This window comes from Trichosurus vulpecula, chromosome 1 (genome assembly GCF_011100635.1).
Source record: "Trichosurus vulpecula isolate mTriVul1 chromosome 1, mTriVul1.pri, whole genome shotgun sequence".
In the NCBI taxonomy this organism is placed as follows: Eukaryota; Metazoa; Chordata; class Mammalia; order Diprotodontia; family Phalangeridae; genus Trichosurus; species Trichosurus vulpecula.
The window spans coordinates 77,420,514-77,439,330 of record NC_050573.1 but is presented as its reverse complement, the minus strand read 5'-3'; the positions used below and the strand labels follow the sequence as shown (position 1 = coordinate 77,439,330).

Below are 18,817 nucleotides of genomic sequence, written 5' to 3'. Positions count from 1 at the left end.
TTAAATGAATGATTCAAGAGAGGTTGGGAACAGATTATGACGGGCTTCAGAAGTCAAGAGGCTTGAACTTTATGTGGGCAAAGCGGAGTTCCTGAAGGTTTTGGAGCAAAGTGACAGGAACAAAACTGTGCATTAGGAAGAGCAATCCCTTTCCCTGTGCAGGATAGAGTAGTAGAAAAGAGAACGGATCCTGAGGCAGGTTAGAAGGAGACTGCAATAATCCAGGCTAGGGGTAGGAAGGGCTGTACTGGGTGAAGAGGAAATGGAGAGGAGAGACCAGAGAGGCGTTCTTAATGGGAGAAGGAAAGGGGCAAAGCAGCTGAGGATGGCTCTCACTCATCTCTTACACTCCAAGAGCGCCCCCTGCTTCTCTAGTCTTTTTTCCAAGACCAGCTGGGCTGCCAGGACTACCCATCCCTAACGGCTTTCGGACTATAGACCCAGAGGGTTAGGACTGGGAGGGACTTGGGCTGGATGCCACTTGAGCTACTATCAAGAGGTCCTGGGTCCGACGGATATATCCTCTGCTCTGGGACGCAGCTCAGTCCCTAGCTGAGTCAGGCTCCGTTACCGGCGAGCACCAGGTCCAGCCCCTGAGGAAGGTGTCCAGACTGGATGCACTGGAGCGGGATAAGGCTCCGAGGGTGCGGGGCCTGAAAACCGGCCCACTGCTCTGGGTGATAAGCGAGACCCCCCCGCTTCACCTAGTCCATCACAGCCTCCCTGACCCCAGCCCCACACAGGGTACCCTACTCCAGTCTCCTCCTCCCTCCCCCGGCCCCACTTCGGCTCCCCTGACCTTGCTTCCAGCCCTTTCCCAACCCCAGCCCCATACCGACTCCCCTTGACCCCAGGCCCGCACTGGAGCCGGCCCCGCTTCGGCTTCCCTTGACCTTTCTCCAACACCGCCCCCCGCCCCATCCTCGCATAGACTCCCCTTGACCTTGCTCCAGCCCCGCCCCGCTCCAGCCTCGCACCGGCTCCCCCGGACCCTAAGTCGGCACTCGGAACTCGGCCAGGCAGGGACTCAGGCCGGGGCCCCGCCCTACCCCGAGGCTTCAGCACCGCGGGAGGTTCTCAGTCCCGGGCGGGCCCCTCCCGCCCGCACGCCCGGCCTGCCCGGACAGCCGGCAGGGGCAGGTCCCGGGGCGGGGCCTCGCAGGGCCCGGCCTTCCGGGAGCCGAGCGGTGGCCGCTAAGATGGCGCTGGGGAGCGCAGCCGGAGCCGCTGGAGTCAGGGCCCCCGCGGGAGCCGGAGCCGGAAACTGGGCAGCAGCGGCGGCCGGGCCGGGCTCCGGGTCCGAGTGAGCCGCGGCCCGTCCTTCCCGCCCCTGCCCCCGCTGGGGCATGAGCGCCCAGGTAGAGGGGGCGGGGCGGAGCAGATGCGGGGGGGTGGGGTGGCGGAGGGGGCCCAGCTGGGGCCCCGGGACCCCGGCAATGCCGGGCAGCTCCCCGGTTCCCGCCCCAGTCCCGGCTCTCCCACCCACAGCCCCGCGACAGCTGGGCAGAGCCGGAGCCGGAGCCGGACCGAGGCCCATGAATTCCGTGTCGCCCGCCGCCGTGCAGTACAGGAGCGGGAGCCAGGACGACGTGTGCCGCCCTGAGGCCAGGAAGCCGCCGCGGGCCCCTGGAGCCCGGGGTCAGGGGCCCGGAGGAGGAGGAGGAGGGGGCGGCGGCAGCAGCGGCCACAATGGCCTAGTGGCAGGAGCCGGAGCAGCTGCTTCGGCCACCCCGGGCCCTGCTGCCCCCAGTGAGCTGGCCGAGGTGGACAAGCTCAAGAGCAAATTCCTTTCTGCCTGGAACAACGTCAAGTATGGTGAGGACGGGGCTGGGGGAGGGGGCTGCGAGGGGGCTTCGGGGCCAGAGGAGTAAGGAGGGGCCCGGGAGGGTGAGCACAGTAGTGGAGGTGGCGCCAGACGGTGAGTTGGGGTGTCCCAGCGGAAAGTGGTGAGCTGCGCGCAGTGGACTGGGGAGGATGAGGAGGCTGAGTCCCGGTGGGAGAGGACAGGGAATGGGAGGACTGAATGGGTCCGGAAGATCAGGAGAGGGAGGGCAGTAAGGGGAATGGAGAAACTGGGAGGGAGGAGGAAGGAAAGATTAGTGGTGGAAAAGGTGGGGTGTGGCTGGGCACTTGGATACCTGTCCACCTTAGGGCAGACTTGCTGAGGGAGGAGATGCTAAGAGCTGAAAACCCAGCCTCTGGCCACTAGCTTTTAGGGTGGCCCACAGGCTGGCCGGTACCCGGGGTCTCTGCTTCCCATCTTTCCCCTCCAACCAGTCTCTCCTTCCTTGAGGCTGGACTGTTCGAACCAAGACCAGCTTTAGCAAGTTGTCTACTGTGCACCTGTGTGGCCGTCGGTATCGCTTTGAGGGGGAAGGTGAGCATGGTAGGGGCCAGGGGATGATCAGTCCAGGCCTTGCTCCCTTCGGGCAGGGGTCAAGGGCCCTCTATGGCCCCTGCAAGTAGATCTTCTCCTGCAGGTGACATTCAGCGGTTCCAGAGGGATTTTGTATCCCGCCTGTGGCTCACATACAGAAGGGACTTCCCTCCACTGGACGGCGGCAGCTTGACTTCAGACTGTGGCTGGGGCTGTATGCTTCGTAGTGGGCAGATGCTGCTTGCCCAGGGCCTGCTTCTGCACTTCTTCTCCAGAGGTGAGAATTATTGGGAGATTCTGAGGGGGAGGAGGAGGGGTGGGCACAAGTGCCCTAGTTTGGCCTGACCCTCTGCCCTCTGACAGATTGGACTTGGTCAGAAGCTATTCTACCCCCAGGCCCCAGGGAATCTGAGCTCCTCAGAAGCATGTCTCCTTCCCGGGCCGGGGCAAGCTGGCAGCGACTTCCCTCGCCAGCCCTGGGCTTGGGTCGGGCCACCTGGACCACAAGTGGGGCCCTGAGCCCCGGGGAGCTGGAGCAGGAAGAGCAGCACCGGCGCATTGTTTCATGGTTTGCTGATCAGCCTGGGGCTCCCTTTGGCTTGCACCGGTTGGTGGAGCTGGGCCGAAGTTCGGGCAAGAGGGCAGGGGACTGGTATGGTCCCTCTGTTGTGGCTCACATCCTCAGGTGAGGTAGTCACTTGGCTGGGAGGGAGAGGCAGGAGCTAGGGATTGCTGCTGGAGCTCAGGGCTGCTCTCTTGTCCTCAGGAAAGCTGTGGAGAGCAGTTCAGAGGTGGCCCAGCTGGAGGTGTATGTTTCTCAGGACTGTACAGGTGAGGGGCCAGGCACCTCCAAGGGAGGCCCCCAGAGGCCCACGCTGAGACTTTGCTTGTTTTCTCACAGCTCCCAACCTCTTGTGGTGGGAAGAGCCCTATGGTGAGAGGCAGGGGAGGGGGGCTTGATATACTTTCTAGAGCTTCGGCCTTACCACCTCTCTGGGCCTCAGATTTCCCGTCTTCAAAATAAAGATGATTTAATTCAATTCCTCAACCATCTGTTAAGCCCCTACCTTTGGGCTGTCTTCAGAGAGTATGACCACATACTTAGTCAGCAGTGCATGGAGGCTAAACAAAGTAGGGAAGAAAGTGAGATTGCTTAACCTAAACCTACCGCTGGGGATCCAAAGATGAAAAGCTCCATGGGCCCTGCCCTCAAAGAACTTACACTCTCACTGAACTATATATACCCACAAATATGATATAAGGGCAGGGAAGGGAAGGGTCAGGTTGAAGAAAAGTTTGGCTGGATTGTAGAGTGACTGACAGGAGGCATGTAAAATAAGGCCAGAAAGTGGAAGCCAGACCATCAAGAGCCATTTCGGAAACAGACCAAGGGCATTGCATTTCGTCCTATGCAGGCAGTAGCTAGGCTAGTAGCAGTGGTACTATCAGGGCAAGGCCAGAGAGGAGAGGGATTGGGTAGGGTCAAACAGGACCTGACAACCTAATTGGATTCGATGAGCTTCAGTTGTCCAGGTTAGGCAACTGAGGAGAGTGGAGCCATCATCCATGACCAGAGAGATAGGGAAGTGAGAGGGTGAGTTCTGGAGGGAAGGTGAAAAGTTCAGTCTTAGAAGCCAGCATTTTCCAGGGTTGCGGGCAGGAAAATTCTTCCAGGAATCAAAAGTTCTTAGACCTTTACCAGTAACCAGGAAGGAAGGAGCACCTCCGAGTAGGGAAACCAGAGGTTACAAAGTCAGGGTGATAAAACTGCATCCCTTCTTGGAAGAGGTCCTGATGCAGAAGCCGTTACCTCTCACTTTATACACATTTCAAGCAAGCTTGGTTATCTGGTTCCCCAGCTTCAGGCAGATTAGAAAGGGCAGGGGACAGGGAGAAATGGCACTCAGCAGGCAGCCTGATAAAGAGGGAGGAGACCGAAAAGTAAGAAAGCCAGGGGTAAGGAGTGTTCACAGAGCCTGGCAGCTCTGGCAAAGAGGCAAACCATGTCATAGAGATCCACTTTGTGTACAGTAGGCACTTAATAAAGCCTTAGACATTAGCTGGGCCTACCCCTTCATTTCGCAGAGGGGGAAACATGTCCAGCTTCACACAGATAAGCATAAACAGAACTGACATTTGACCTGACTTCACATCCTGGCTCCTTCTCGTCCTACCCCACCACTCTTTCTTCTTTGATGGTGTTATTGCCTTTTCAGTCTACAAAGCAGATGTGGCACAGCTGGTGGCCCAGCCAGACCCAAGCACTGAATGGAAGTCGATTGTCATCCTGGTGCCAGTGAGGCTGGGCGGGGAGACCCTCAACCCTGTGTATGTGCCCTGTGTCAAGGTAGGTGCCCTTGGTAACCCAGCAGGTAGTTTGGGAGAAGGGTACTCTGGGCTTTGGGTATCCAATACCCTTCCAGATTCTACTCTGGTCCCCTAAGGAAGCAGTCTCTCATTTTTTGTTTGTTTTTGGTTATTTTGAAGGCAGGCAGGGTCACACAGCTAGTGTCTGAGGGCAGATTTCCAGGGCTGGTGCTCTATCCATCATGCCACCTCTCTGTCCGTCTCTCAATTTTTAGTGACAAAACTGTTTCAGTACTCTTCCCCTCCTGGGCCACTGCATTCACACGACCTGATGTCCCATTCTTATTAGCACGAGGCAATGTGGGGCAAAGGAAAGAAAGATTTAAGAGTTAGAGCACCAGGGTTTGAATCCTGGCTCCACTACTGGCTACCAGGGTGACCTGGTTCCCAGTCCTTTTTTCTGCCCCATAAAAAGAGGGGTCTAAATTAGATGGTCTCTAAACTGACTGTGTGGGGTCAGTCATGCAAGCCACAAGATCATAGGAGCAGGGGCTAGCCCTGGAGTCAGGAGGACCTGAATTCAAATTTGACCTCAAACACTTGACACACATTACTAGCTGTGACCTTGGGCAAATGACTTAACCCTGAATGCCTCTCCAGAAAAAATCATAAGAGCATAGTTAGAGCTGGAAAGGGCTTTAGAGACCATGTAGTCTGACCTTTTACAGATGAGGAAACTGAGGCCTGGAAAAATGAAATTACTTGCCCAAGGTCCCAAAGTGGCATTTGAACCCAACACGGCTCACTCTTTTCACTGCACAGCATGCTCTCAAAAACAATCCATGTATGCGACAAATCAGTCATGACTTGACAGCTGGAGAGAAGGGCTTTGTCCCGAGGTCCGAGGGTCACCGCAGGAGGAATACTGGCCTTGAGCTTTTCTCTTCCCCTCCCCTAGGAGCTCCTGCGGCTGGAACTGTGCATTGGAATCATCGGTGGGAAGCCCCGGCACTCGCTTTACTTCATTGGCTATCAGGGTAGGCATCGCCTTCCCTCCTCCCCTTCCCTTTAGCCACCCTCCCTCCCAGAACCTCTACCTCACAGCTGGCTGCTTCCTCTGACAGATGACTTTCTGCTCTACCTCGACCCACACTACTGCCAGCCTTGCGTGGATACCTCCCAAGAGAGCTTCCCCCTGGAGGTCAGTGCGATGCTGGGAGAGGAGGGGAGGGTACGGGATGGCTGGGCGGCTGGGCCCAAACCCTTTGTTTGGTCTCCTAGTCCTTCCACTGCACATCCCCGCGGAAGATGGCCTTCAGCAGGATGGACCCCAGTTGCACGATTGGCTTTTATGCTGGCAACAGGAAGGAGTTTGAGTTGCTGTGCCTGGAGTTGACCCGGGTGAGCTGGCCTGTCTTGGGTTTGGGAGGAGCGGCAGCAGAGCACCTGCAGCAATTCTGACCTCAGCTTTCTTCCCACTCTTCGCAGGTACTCAACTCTTCCTCTGCCACAGAAAGATATCCCATGTTTACCCTCTCTGAGGGCCATGCCCAGGAGTATGGTCTGGAGGAGGTCTGCTCCCAACTTACACAGCAAACACTCCGACTGCCTCAGGCAGGGAAGCTCAGCAAGGCCAAGAGGCCCAGCTCAGAGGACTTTGTGTTTTTATAGCAGGGGGGGAAGGGAAAGCAGAGTCTGTAATATATATATATATATATTTTTATTTATATACATGTGATGGAGCTACCCCTTGTCCCTGCAGTTGGAGGGGGTGGCAATATTCTCAGGCTCACTGGGGGTTTGGGGCTGATTACCAATCCCTCAAAACCTTTCACTCCTACTCCCCCAGTGTGTGTGGGGAAAGCTGTGATTCTGCTGTAGCAACATGTTTCCACTGGAAATGAGCCTAGGCCGGAGGGTAGGCCAGTGCTTCGGGCTCCCTTCCCTTTGGCTGGGTTGTGGCCCAAGGGTGAAATTAAAGTTCTACTTGAGAAGTGTCTGAATGCATTTCGGTGCTTCCTGGGGCAGGCCATCCCAATGGTTAGGAAATCTATTCCCAGTTCTGCCCACTGGGGCTAAGGAAACGGAGTCCCTCTGCCCAAGACAGCCATGTTGACAGCTGTCTCTTAAGAAGATATCCCTGCTATGGGAACTTCTACCTCCCATGCCTAGAAGACTGAGGGAGAGACCTGTGGATGGCCACGAAGCTTTTAGAATTTAGGCCTTCAAGGCCATCAACCAGTTGGATTCACAGCATCAAGAGCTCAAAGGAAGCTTGGAGTTCCTTCCGTGTCATTTTACCTGGAGAGGAAATGGGGCCCAAAAAAGGGAAGGGTCACACAGCGAGCAAAGCTCATGTTCCAGCCCCACAGGTGCCCCTCACTTGGGCAGTGTTGTATATAAACCTACTTTTATTTCATACCTCCAGCTCTGCCCTAGCCCCAGAGAGCTGGGATGCTCAGGCTGCTGCCTGGGCCTGGGCCCGGGCCCGCTTTCTTCTTTCTCGGCCCAGCTGGCGGTAATGTAGCCGCTTTGCATTTAACCCATAGGCCTGCAATCTCTGGTGGCTGAACTGGAAGCCCCCCACCTTCACCCGAGGTCCCAGAAGTCTCCCTTTTCTGCCATGAAGACTTCTCTTGGATCTTGGAGGTGGGGCCACCTGAGTCTCAGATAAGGGCCCAGGCCCATCTAGCTTCTTCTGGGTCCCTGTGCCTTTAGCTTTGGGTACTAGGAAGTCTTCTTCCTCTTCTTCCTCAGAGGTGATCTCCAGCTTGGGCTTCTTTCTGCTGCTCTCATTCAGGGACTCCGGTCCCTGGCCCCTTTTCTTGAGCATGTGCGCTGGGTCAGAGGTCTCCTCAGTCCTGCAGGGAGTGAGAAGCCTAAGGTTGCTCTGCGGCCCTCAGGGACGCTGGATTCCCCAAACTGCCTGGTCTACCCCTTCCCCAAAGCAACCCTAGGGCCTGGGGCAGCCTGCAGGACTCACAATTGGGTGAGAGACTGCAGGATCTGCTGCTTCTTCCGCATGTTCTTTGCCTTCAGGCTGTACTGCTTCTGCTCTCGCATCTCCTCCTGCTCCGATCTGCAGACCCCAGACCCCATTGGGCCCCATCAGCCTGAGCCCTGGCTCCTTTCTCAGGGCCATGGGATTCTCCTCAGGCCAGAAGGGCTTTCAACAATTCAGCCCCTGCCACATGACAAGCCCTATTAGAAGAGGCCAGCTTATTCATAGGAGAAAAGGAAAGCTTTAGTCCAGGGGTTCTTAACCTTGCTTGTGCTCTGGACCCCATCTCAAAATGTTTCTAAATGTATAAAATACAATACATAGGATTATAAAGGAAACACCCAAATATTTTAAAAGTTCACAGTCCTAAACTTGAGAAACTGGCTCTAGACACCCAGCACAAAGAGCTAAAGAGGGACTCAGGGAAGGCATCAGTGGAATGGGGCTTCAGAGGGCAGGGACTGACTTTAGAGATGGGTGGGGGCTGGGAGGGAGTCCACTGCATCTAAGGGAGGGATCCCAGTGTGAGCAAAGGCCAAAGAATTCAGAATGACAGGAGTAGAGAGGGCAAAGGCTGGACAGCTAGGCTGAAGGGCCTGGGGTGCCCCCCGATGATTTTTGAGCAGAATAATATGAGGAGGGCTCTGGCAAGACAACAGTCCTAGGGCATGAGGGGTGGTGAGGGGAGAGACCAGATCCAGCTGAGAAGAGGCAGGATCCTGAAGTGGTCACAGGGAACAGAAGTGAGGGTGACTTGGAGGCAGAAGTGACAGGACTTGACAAACGAGTTCAATGTGAGGTGGAAGGAAGAGGCACAAGAACCGGGTGGGTCAGAAGCCAGAGGGGCTCACGGCCACCAATCTGGCATTCGATGCCCTGAGCTGAGAGTGTGGAGCCACCTGTGTGGAGGCCTCTCTACCCCTGCCCACGGGCTCTCACCTGTACATGCATGTCTTCTTGAGAGAGCACCAGCGGTTCAGCTCCTTGTCATCCGAGGCCAGGATCTGCATGGGCAGGAAAGAACATGAGGTGTGTGCATGGCCTCGCTAGGCCCAGGTGGACAGAGGGAAGGAAAGGGAGCTCGGGGCCCAGCTTAGCTACCTCCTCTGTGGTCAGGCCAAAATCGCAGGGCACAACTGAGCGGTACTTGAAGCGGCAGGGCAGATCGTCAATGATGTCCTCATAGTCCAGCCTGTAGTATTCATCCAGGTACTCCTCAAAGGTTTTGTCCTCTGACCAGACAGAGCAGGGGCCCTTTCAGAATTTCAGGCCTCCTCCCTCTGCCTGCAGGCCCTACGGGAACAGGGCAGGGGACAGGGGGCCTGGCCAGGCTCTCTGCCACTCACTCATTCATTCACTAAATGCAGAGGGGATGTGCAAAGATTGGCCCCTGCCCACTTGGAGCTCAGTCCCATCTACAGGTAACTGTGGTACCCAACATGAGACAATTATACGAAAAAAAGTACGCTGGGCCTCACCAGGGTCAAAGATGGGTCTCTCCTGGCTGACAACTTGGGCAAAGTGGGATTTCCGCCTCTTCTTGCCAGTCAGCGGCACATCCCACTTCTTTTTTTTCTTCTTCCCACTCATGACAGATGGTTGACTGGGGTCATAATCTGCATCCATCTGCCAGAAGGTTCACGTGGGTCATAAGAGGCTCAGGGGGAGGGAAAGGGCTTGGACAAGATCACACAAGGCAGAGGGATGGGAGAATGGCACAGGAGGGGGCTCTGGAATCTGTCCAGCCATCTGCCTCCCTGCAGGGAGCCCACACTTCTGTTCCCACGAGCTGCCTCAGAAGGGAAATGGGGGCCAGGGGAAACATACATTGAAGTCAGGGTCTTCGCAGTGGGGCTCCACCGCCTCTTCCTCCCTCCAGGTTCCATTCTCCTCAGCCCCTGTCCACGTATCCCAGTTCCATTCATCTGGTTTGACAGAGAGGAAGAAGGTGAAGGATGGTTGGATGCTGGGCCAGCTGCCCAGACAGTGTCCGCCCTCTCCGGGCTTGGATGGAAGAGGCCAGAGACAGGCACAGGGGAAAACTTACCATCAATCCCCTCCTCCTCCTCAAACTGAGGCTTCTCCTCCTCTCCAATGCCATAGTACTCATCTCCAAAGCACTTCTGCAAAAGGTAAAGGGTAGGAGGAAAAGGTCAGGGAACGAACCAAACCTGCACAAAGGAGCAGCAGTGTACACAGCACTGTGCTGGAGCTGGGGGAGACTTAGATGTAACAGGCATTCATTTCCTTCTCAAGAAGGGGGAGAAGACACTCAAAAGAGTAAGCCCAATGCACGTTACTTAGCAAGATTCCAGATCAAGTGTTCTAGAAGGCCTGAGGGGGAGGCGGGGACCCCACAGAATCCAGAGCTGGATTCAAGCACTTAGTCCAAAGGTGAGGAAGCTACAGCTCAGAAAGGTCCCAAGTTGGAGGGATTAAAGGGCCAACCTAGAGTTTAAACCAAGGGTTTCCAACTCTAAAAGAGCCCAGTGATAGTGCTTCACCGCCGTTTAGCCCGGATGTCAGCTCCAATGGCCATGTCGGGCTTAGCCCAGAGGCCCCCGGAGGTCCTAGCATTGGCCTGGGCCTTACCTGCATGAGCTGGTCGTGCATGGCAGGGTCGAAATCTCCCTCCAGGTCAGCCTCTTCGAAGCCTGTGTCCTCGTTGCCTGTGATCTCCCGAAGCTTCTCCAGTTTGTTCAGAATCTCTCTGCGTTTCAGATTTTTCAGCTGCTTTAATTCTTCCTGCTTCTTCAGCTTTTCCTGTTGGAGGGAGAAAAGGCTACAGGCCCCACCATCTGGCCCAGCCACCCCCTGAAGCTCCTGCATCACAGGTGTAGAGGGGAAGGCATCTCAGAGGTCCTCTAGTCCACTCCCCTCATTTTACAGATGTGGAAACTGAGGCCCAGAGAGGAGAAAGTACCCCTACCATGCACTTCTGACTGCAGCTGGAGTGTCCTTTCCACTACCCCACATGGGCTCCTCACCTTCTTCTTGCGCTCCCGAGTCGCCTCCCGCTTTTCCTTCCTCCGTTCGTCCTTCCTCCGAACAGAGGAGGCAATGGTCCTGGGGTAGGTCTTTACCTGTGAAGAAAGGGGAAAGCCATTGGCCTTGAGCCATGCCCAGAGGACCTGGGCTCTGCTTTCTGCCCTCCTCCAGGAGAAGACTCTAGGGTGTGGCCCAGAGGTGGGTGGGAAGGACCGGAGAGGGCAACAATCCAGGACAGAGCCCTGGAAGACAGGCATCACAGCAAACAAAACTATTTTTGGTTTAAGACCAGAGAGGAAACTTTTGCCCTCAACTAGTGAAGATGAGTTCTGCCACTTTTTGTCTCAGGGGTTGCTTGGAGGAGGCGAAGTTAAGTGACTTACCCAGGGTCACACAGCCCAGCCAAGTCCAAGACAAGACTCGGACATGGGCTTTGCTGACTCGAGGCCAGCTCTATCTAGCATGCCAAGCTCCTGCTTGATCCCCCACTTTATAGACAAAGATACAAAGGACTGGAATAGTATTTCAGAGACTCAATCAAGTGTCAGAGAAAGGATATGAACCCAGACCTCTCCTGACTCCAAGTTCAGAGCTTTTGTCCTTGATCTTGAAACACATGACTGGGGTTCATAAAAGTTGAGGTCGGACAATGGCTCCTGCCCTCATGGAGCTGCCAGTTTAACAGGGGGAGTAGCCTCCAACATAGCCCAGTGACAGACACCACTGAAGTGTGTCCTCACCTGCTCAGCATCTGGCTCCTCAAAGCGGAAGTTATACTTCCTCTCAAAGTCCTCCTGCTTCCTCAGGAACAGCTCTCCCTCATCAGATGAGTCTTCCACTTTCAGTTGCCCTCCAGCACTGGGAAATCTGTGGGGGGAAGGAGGAAACAAGGCAGGTGAGGCTCAGCCCCTTGTCCCTAGCTGGAGCTGGCACAGGGGTCAAAGGTCCTGCTTCCAGCCTCCTGAGCCCCAGCCATCCTCCAGGTGTGCACACCCCAGCTTTGACAAAGAGCCAGAGAAAAGCTACTGTTGCTCACCCTTTGTCGTTGTCCTCCTCCTCTTCCTCCTCTTCCTCTTCCTCCTCCTCCTCATAGCCCCTGTTCAGAATATAGTCTCTCAGGAATTTCTCCCCATCATCCAGTTGTGGGTTGCTCCAATACTCTTTGAGATGGGTCTGTGGATGGAGAAGACTGGAGTCGAACCCCACCCTGAGAATCTGCAGGGATAAGGGCCAGTCTCACCATGCAAGAGCTGAAGCTTCTTCTGGTGGCAGGGCTGAACCCCACATATTAAGGAAATTTGGAGACAAGGTCCAGCCCCTTACCGCTAAGGCTAACCCCAGCATGCAGGCTGAGAGGGTGATAAGGCATCTTGACAGAAAAGGAGTTCCAGAGGAATGTGTGGCTTATTTCCCTCTACGGAATTACTGTAGTTGTCTGTCCTTGTTTTTGAAGAAGACCAATGACATCAGGAAGGTGATGTCTTGATTTAAGTGAGGTAGAGTTGTACAAAGTCATCAGCCTCACTCTCTCTTCCAGCGTCATCAAGGTCCAGTGGGAAGACAAAAGTCAGGATGACGGACTGCCCAGGATGCCGTGGATGACCCTGGTGTCTGACCAAGCTCTAAGCACTCTGGAGCACTTGCTTCAGACCCTGGCCCTTAGAACAAACTGTTCTCATCCGCCCATTCCATCAGGGGAAGTCTTCGCACGCTTGAGCAGACACCCCTAACTCGCTGACAGATTGGAGGCCTGTCGGTTACCCTCAACCTGGTTCAGCCGTCTGCCGAGACAGTTTACTGGGGTGTGGCTACAGCTTCTTGGGGCCACAGGTGAGAATGGAGCGCCAGGCAGACAGCAAAGTGGATGAGCAGCCCTCACACCAGAGGTGCTAATCCTCCCTGAACACCCCTACATCCCTCCCCCAATAGAATAAAAGCTCCAGGAGGGCAGGGATTGTTGCAATTGAATCCCCAGTGCCTAGCAAGGTACCTGACACACAGTGGGCACTTAATAAATGCTTACTGACTACACCTGCCCACGGAGTGCCCAATTCTCAGGCTGAGTAACTTATGGACCTCTTCATCATCATGTATGACTTCCTTGCCACCCCATCCCCCACCCCTGCCTCTTTTCAAAACTTTCCAGTTTTCTCTAGAGAGGAACCCCCATGGTCATAACCTCAGAGACATCTTTAACTCCTTCCTCCCTCCAATCAGTTGGCCATTCCATCTACCTCCCAAACTTTCTGCCCTACTTTTCTCTCTACTTGTGGCCACGAGTCTAGTTCAGACACTCACTGCTGCAACAGCCTAACCCAGGGGTGAGGAACCTGCAGCCTCCAGGCCACATGTGGCCTTCTAGGTCCTTGAGTGTGGCCTTTGGACTGGGTCCAAGTTTTACAGAACAAATTTGATATATAAAACTTGGACTCAATCAAAATGTTGCACCCAAGGACCTAGAAGGCCCATATGGTTGTTCTGTAAAACTTGGACTCAGGTTCCCCACCCCTGGAACTGGTCTCCAAGCTTTCCCATCTGCTGCCTACAATCCATCTTCTGTAGTTGCCAAAGTAATCTGTTTTAAGACACATGTCTGACCTCCTCATTCCCTGCCCAAACACGTCCAATGGCTCCTACAGCCTATGGTGCCAACAGAATAAAATAGCAACTCCTTGGTCTAGCATTTAAAGTCCTTCCACGTTCTTCAAACATTCTTTAAATTCATAAATCCTACACTGCTTCCCATGCAACTGAACTACCAGCTGCTTCCTACTAGCAAACACTCCATCTCCCACCTCCCAGCCTTTGTCCAAGCCACATGCCTGGAGTGCACTTGCTCATTGTCTCTGCTTCTCAAAATCTTTGTCCTTATCCAAAGTTCAGCTTAGGCTACACATCCTTCAACACTTCCCTAACCCTCAGCTTATGGCACTTGAAGCTCTCAATTTTTCTGGGAGGCAATCGGGGTTAAGTGACTTGCCCGGCATCACACAGCTAGTCAATGTCTGAGGCCACATCTAAATTCAGGTCCTCCTGACTCCAGGGCTGGTGCCACCTAGCTGCCCCTCACTCTCAATTTTCCTGGGAATCTCTCCTTGTGACCATGCTATGTCCTCCCAGCGCTCCTTGAGGAACAGGGCTGTTTAGCCTTCATCTTTGTAGCTTTGGTGCCTTGTGCACAGCAAGAACCTGCATGTTTGTTGCACTGAACTGACTGCTTTCTTACCAGCTCCTTCAGGTCCTCCTTGTCTTTGCTGTCTTTCTGCCCCTTTAGCCAGTCTACATAGTCGGCCTCCTCCCGAGCCTGGAAGGAGAAGCAGAGGGTGTTAAACTTCGGGCCCATGAAGCCTCGTGCTCAGGGCTGGAAGAGATCCAGCCTTCTCTTTTTGTGCAGGAGCGAAGTGAGGCCAAGAGGAACGAAGGCAGGAAGCAGCAGAGTCAGGCTCTGAACCCACACCCTTGGCCTCCCAGGACACGTCCCTGTTTGTGCCCATCCCTGGGGCCCTCTCTCACCTTCTCCTCCTTGGTCTTGGTCCGTTTCTTCAGCAGACTGGAGCCACCCTCACCGGCGCTTTCCTCCTCGTCGCTGTCTGCGACAAACTGCCGGAAGCTGCCCCAGCACAGATGAGAGTCAGACAAACCCTGGCTGAGGTCTGCTCTGCACATTTTTCCAGCCTAGAACCCCCACCCCTCACTCTGGGTCTCCCACCCGGCCCACCTCACAAACCCAGCTGGAGCATGCTGGGAAGGGCTCGTGGGGCTGCAGAGGGACTCAGAGGCTGCTGACAGAAGAAGGCGGCAATGGAGGCTGGGAGTTTTTCCTATCTCTTGCCCTACCCTGAATCCCACAAGGGTTTTCTAACCTCTATCCTGCCATATCTCTCTGGTAATAAGCATGAAATCAGAAAACAGGATTTTTTTTTACATGCTGGTAACTAATTGGCTTTTACTCAAATGCCCTAAAAAGCTCTACAAAAGTGTTTTTAAATTCTTTGGGCCTTTCATGTTAACTGATGGAGAGGACACAAGGAGGATCTCTGGCAGCCTGGTTCACTTAGGGTTTGAAACCAGATGTGGACCAAATGAGCGGAGCCTAAGGAGACCCTTTAAGTGGTATTCTGTGCCTGAACAGCCAGATGGACAGAAGTGCTGGTCAACTGTGCCCAACTCCAACTCTTTGGAGTCAGGCCTTGAGTCTCTGCTCAACCATTCGCTGTGTGGCACCACCAGGCAGGCTCTCGAAAGCTGACTTCAGTCTAGTTAACAAACATACCTCTCCTTGAGCCGCTTCTGCTCTTCAACGTAACTTCGGGAGGTAGTTTGCTGGGCAGGGAAGAGAACAAGGAAAGCTATTTGGGCAGCAAAGGCCCCTTGGGACACTGCTCAGAGTACTTTTCTCTCCCAGGCACGTAGGCCCCTGTGGCTACTGCTCCCTGATGCTGGGGTCAGGTCTACCTTTCCACCCTGAGGAGGGGGCACCAGAGAACAGGCAGGCAAGCCAGCCTTTCATTTCCCAGGCTCATCTAGTGACAATTCGGAAAGCCCTTCCCCCACATTTGCTACGAGCCTGGGTCCTTACAGATCAATCACCCAACCACGAAGCATTTACTAAGCCCCTACTCCACGCCAAGCACTACACAAAATGTTATAGCCACAAACACAAGTTTACCCGATGCTTCTGCCTTTCGGCTTCCTGGTCAGAGTCCTCCTCATCTACGTACTTCCTGCAGGAAAATCAGTGACACCAACCAGTGGGTGTGTGAGGACATAGGATGTCCCACGGGGATGGGGAAGTCACTGTCAACATTCTAGTCAACAGCTGCTATGCGTCAGGGCAGCTAGGTGGCGCCATAGTGCGCAGGCTGCTGGGCCTGTGGAGTCAGGAAGACTCATCTATCTGTCTTCTGACCCCAGACACTTCCTAGCTGTGTGACCCTGGGCAAGTCACTTCACCCTGCTTGCCTCAGTTTCCGCATCTGTGAGTTGAGCCGCAGACGGAAATGACAAACCACTCCAGTGTCTATGCAAGAAAACCCTAAATGGGGTCAATGGAAGAGTCAGGCCCGACTAAAAGCCAGTAACTACTATGTGCCAGGACTTGTGCTAGGCAGGGGGGAAACAAAGATAGATATGACAGCTCTGTGGGGTTGGGCGGAGAGACAATCTAGTATATGTACATAGAGATTTCAAAAGATGGGGGGAGGGGGGGAAGGTGCAGGAAAGGCCTTTGTTAGTTAAAAAGCATTTGTGAAGCAACCACTATGTGCCAGGCACCATACTAAGCACTGAGGATACAGAGAAAGGCAAAAGGCAGTCCCTGTCCTCAGTGTCCTTAGTGGAAATGGGGGAGGCAACATGCAAACAGCTCTGTACAAACAAGATACAGATGGGATAAACTGGAGATGATCACCAGAAGGAAGGCATTAAGGGGACAGGGAAAAGTGGGTCTGGGTGGGCAATGGGCGTGCAGCGAACTCTAAAGGGTCAGGCCAATAGGAGGTGGCCCTTGGGTTGTACTTTGAAGGCCACTAGGAGATTTTATGAGGCAGAAGTGAAGAGAGAATGGGTGAGGTGGGGAGAACCACTTATGCAAAGGTTTGGACATGGTAGAAGTAGGTCATGTACAGAAAACAGCTACTACGTCAGTTTTATGACAAAGAAAAGTATAGTGAAAGGATGACTAAAAAAGGAAGACTGGTAGAGGAGGGACAGAGTATGGAGGGTTTTTAAATACCAAGCAAGGGCCTATTTTATCCTAGAGGCAAGAGGATGGAAGATTTCTGAGACTTCTGATGGAGGAAAGGTGACGTGGTCTATCAGTGTTTTAGGAATGCACATTTGAAAGGTTCTAGTCGTGCTTCTTCCACAGGACCTCCCTGTAGATCCTTGAAGTCAGCTCCCTCGATCCCGAGTCTCCTCTTCTCAGAGCAACAAGACATTAGACTGTGAGTTCCTTGAGAGCAAGAACTGTCTTTTGCCTCCTCTTGAATATCCAGTGCTTAGCACATGCCCAGCATAGTCATATGTGCTGAATAAGTGTTTATTGACTGACTGATTGTCAAGCTGCCCTTGGCTCTGACCCAAAGAACCTCTCCCCCCCCCCATCCCACCCCCTTCACCACATCAGGAACTCACCCTTCCTTTTCCAGAATGACCCTTCTCTCATAGTCCTTTAAGTACATGGGCCTTTCTTTCTTCTTTTTCTTCTCTTTCTCTGAGGGTTTATCATCTTCCCCTGAAGAGGAGGATTCTATGACCCCAGAAAGACTCTAGATAAGGCATCATGAAAATCATCCCCAGTCCACATCTTTTTTCCCTGTTCAGGGAAGGCCTCTGGAAGGTCCCCTAACCCAAGCCTATTCCCATCAAGCAGGGCCTGACTCCCTGCCACCCCCTCCCCTCCATCCCAGTGTATTCATAAGGGAAGACAGTATCCTACCAGCCTCGTTATAGAATGTGGCACCCTCCTGGTAGATCCTGGGGTCCTTCTTCTTCAACAGGGACAGGGTTCGGTAAAAGCCCTTGTCAAGTTCAGGGTCAAACTCCTACAATGGGAACCCAGACAGGATCAGTCCCTAGGTAGACCTCCTTTCCCACAGAGTTTATGAAGAGAAATCCCTACATAAAGGAGATCATAGCTTCAGAGCTAGACAGAGAACTTTACAGGGACTTCCTGATCCAACTCGTCCATTTAACAGTTTCTTCAACTGTAGTAAGTACAGAGGAGGACTTGTTGTCTGAGTAGGAATATTTGGGGGGGAGTTGGTTGGGAAAGAGATGCCTGGCTGCGGATGTCTAGGGGGAAGACATCTGGGGACATGGGAGGGGATGCCTGATTGGAGATGTCCAGGGATATGGGAAGGGGGGTGCCTGATTGGAGATGTCCAAGGATACGGGAAGGGGGATGCCTGATTGGAGATGTCCAGGGATATGGGAAGGAGGGTGCCTGATTGGAGATGTCCAGGGATATGGGAAGGGGGGTGCCTGATTGGAGATGTCCAAGGATATGGGAAGGGGGATGCCTGATTGGAGATGTCCAAGGATATGGGAAGGGGGGTGCCTGACTGGGGATGTCTGGGGAGATATGGGTGGTAGGATGCTTTACTGGGGGGAAGATGGAGGTAGATGCCTGTGTGGGGATATGGAGAAAAAGGGGAGGTGAGAAGAATGCCAGGCTGGGAATATTTAAGTGTGTGCGTGGGAGGGGGGAGCAGATGCCTGTTTGGGGATGTCTAAGTGAGGGTAACTGGGGGAGTTGCCTAAAAGATTCTTCTGGTTAGGGGTGCCCAGCTGGGGATAACTGGGGGGAAGATGTCCCCAAACGGGGACCTGGGGTAAGGGGGGGAAGACGGTCCCACGTGTGTGAGGGGGCGGGGCTAGAGGGGCCGGTCCCCGCGCGGGCTGGCCCTCACCACACGCTCGTCACTGGAGTCGGAGTCCGAGCTGGACTCGGCGCCGCTCCCGCGGTCCCCGTATCGGTCCTTTACTGGGAAACAGAGAAAAAAGTCAACGCGGCTCCGGCGGACCCTTCCCCCAACGTCGATCCGCCCGGCCCCCTGCCCCCGCGCATGCACCGCACTCACGCTTTTGCAGCTCCTCGCGCTGCCGGTAGCGTCCGTACCGCGCCGCAAAGGCCTCGTTCACCCGCAGCTCGCACCGTCCGCGCGGTTCGGGCATGGCGGCTCACGGAGACAAGACGGGCCTGGGGTGGGAAGTGAGCGTTCTGCACTGCGCCTGCGCGGACTCCTCCCCGCCTGGAAGTCTTAAAGGGGCAGCGCACTGGGGGCCCCGCCCCTCCCCTCAGCCGCACCTCCCCTCCCCCGGCTTCTCTCACGCCTGCTCCTACCGGTCCCTGGGGGCCTGGAAGACCCTAACCACTCCCTCCTCCTGCTCCAGTAGCAGCTCAAAGATGAAATGCTTGTTTGAGCTGGCTGGCCCAGAGGTCCAGAATACAGCGACCTAGGTGCGGGGGACATCCTGGCCCCTCCCCAGCGCCACTCGGAGGGCACAGCTGGGGGCTCTTGCTCCATTCGCGGTTTCCTGCCACCCTTCCGTTCCCGATGCCCAAACCACTGCCCCACCCAACCCCAGCTGGACCCTGGGAATCACCCCGCCCTCCCCCATCGCCCTCCAGGGCTAGCCAC

At 54.6% G+C, this 18,817-nt stretch overlaps 2 protein-coding genes across 4 annotated transcripts; one reads left to right on the top strand and one right to left on the bottom strand.

The window, feature by feature from the left end:
- Nucleotides 1–1,187: 1,187 nt before the first annotated feature.
- On the top strand, nt 1,188–6,687 carry ATG4D (autophagy related 4D cysteine peptidase). 2 transcript variants are annotated; one of them, XM_036734245.1, is made up of 11 exons: nt 1,188–1,358; nt 1,489–1,815; nt 2,294–2,377; nt 2,481–2,654; nt 2,741–3,062; nt 3,144–3,208; nt 4,594–4,724; nt 5,643–5,721; nt 5,809–5,885; nt 5,993–6,085; nt 6,173–6,687. In XM_036734245.1, the coding sequence occupies exons 2-11, from the start codon at nt 1,536–1,538 to the stop codon at nt 6,353–6,355; spliced, it is 1,488 nt and encodes a 495-aa protein (XP_036590140.1). In that variant the 5' UTR covers nt 1,188–1,358; nt 1,489–1,535; the 3' UTR covers nt 6,356–6,687. The 2 variants fall into 2 exon arrangements, with proteins under 2 accessions (XP_036590140.1, XP_036590132.1); XM_036734237.1 differs by having other exon boundaries at nt 5,966–6,085.
- KRI1 (KRI1 homolog) lies at nt 6,677–18,372 on the bottom strand. 2 transcript variants are annotated; one of them, XM_036734217.1, is made up of 19 exons: nt 18,257–18,372; nt 18,086–18,159; nt 17,113–17,218; nt 16,809–16,923; nt 15,343–15,397; nt 14,947–14,996; nt 14,187–14,283; nt 13,900–13,977; nt 11,710–11,846; nt 11,414–11,540; nt 10,673–10,768; nt 10,278–10,448; nt 9,733–9,808; nt 9,513–9,610; nt 9,164–9,311; nt 8,787–8,917; nt 8,625–8,689; nt 7,668–7,763; nt 6,677–7,545 (listed from the first exon to the last, which is right to left on the bottom strand). In XM_036734217.1, exons 1-19 carry the CDS (start codon nt 18,348–18,350, stop codon nt 7,143–7,145), a joined length of 2,217 nt encoding a protein of 738 aa, XP_036590112.1. In that variant the 5' UTR covers nt 18,351–18,372; the 3' UTR covers nt 6,677–7,142. The 2 variants fall into 2 exon arrangements, with proteins under 2 accessions (XP_036590112.1, XP_036590121.1); XM_036734226.1 differs by having other exon boundaries at nt 16,809–16,908.
- Nucleotides 18,373–18,817: the final 445 nt, after the last annotated feature.

What these genes read in the sequence shown, in the direction of transcription:
- KRI1 (XM_036734217.1), bottom strand. Translation starts at nt 18,350, where the DNA reads ATGCCCGAACCGCGCGGACGGTGCGAGCTGCGGGTGAACGAGGCCTTT. An exon ending in CCAAGACCAAGGAGGAGAAG is followed by an intron (nt 13,978 to 14,186) that starts GTGAGAGAGGGC and finishes TTCTCCTTCCAG; the next exon opens with GCTCGGGAGGAGGCCGACTA. An exon ending in AGGAGCCAGATGCTGAGCAG is followed by an intron (nt 10,769 to 11,413) that starts GTGAGGACACAC and finishes CTTTCTTCACAG; the next exon opens with GTAAAGACCTACCCCAGGAC.
- ATG4D (XM_036734237.1), top strand. Translation starts at nt 1,536, where the DNA reads ATGAATTCCGTGTCGCCCGCCGCCGTGCAGTACAGGAGCGGGAGCCAG. An exon ending in TCTGCACTTCTTCTCCAGAG is followed by an intron (nt 2,655 to 2,740) that starts GTGAGAATTATT and finishes GCCCTCTGACAG; the next exon opens with ATTGGACTTGGTCAGAAGCT. An exon ending in TTACTTCATTGGCTATCAGG is followed by an intron (nt 5,722 to 5,808) that starts GTAGGCATCGCC and finishes TTCCTCTGACAG; the next exon opens with ATGACTTTCTGCTCTACCTC.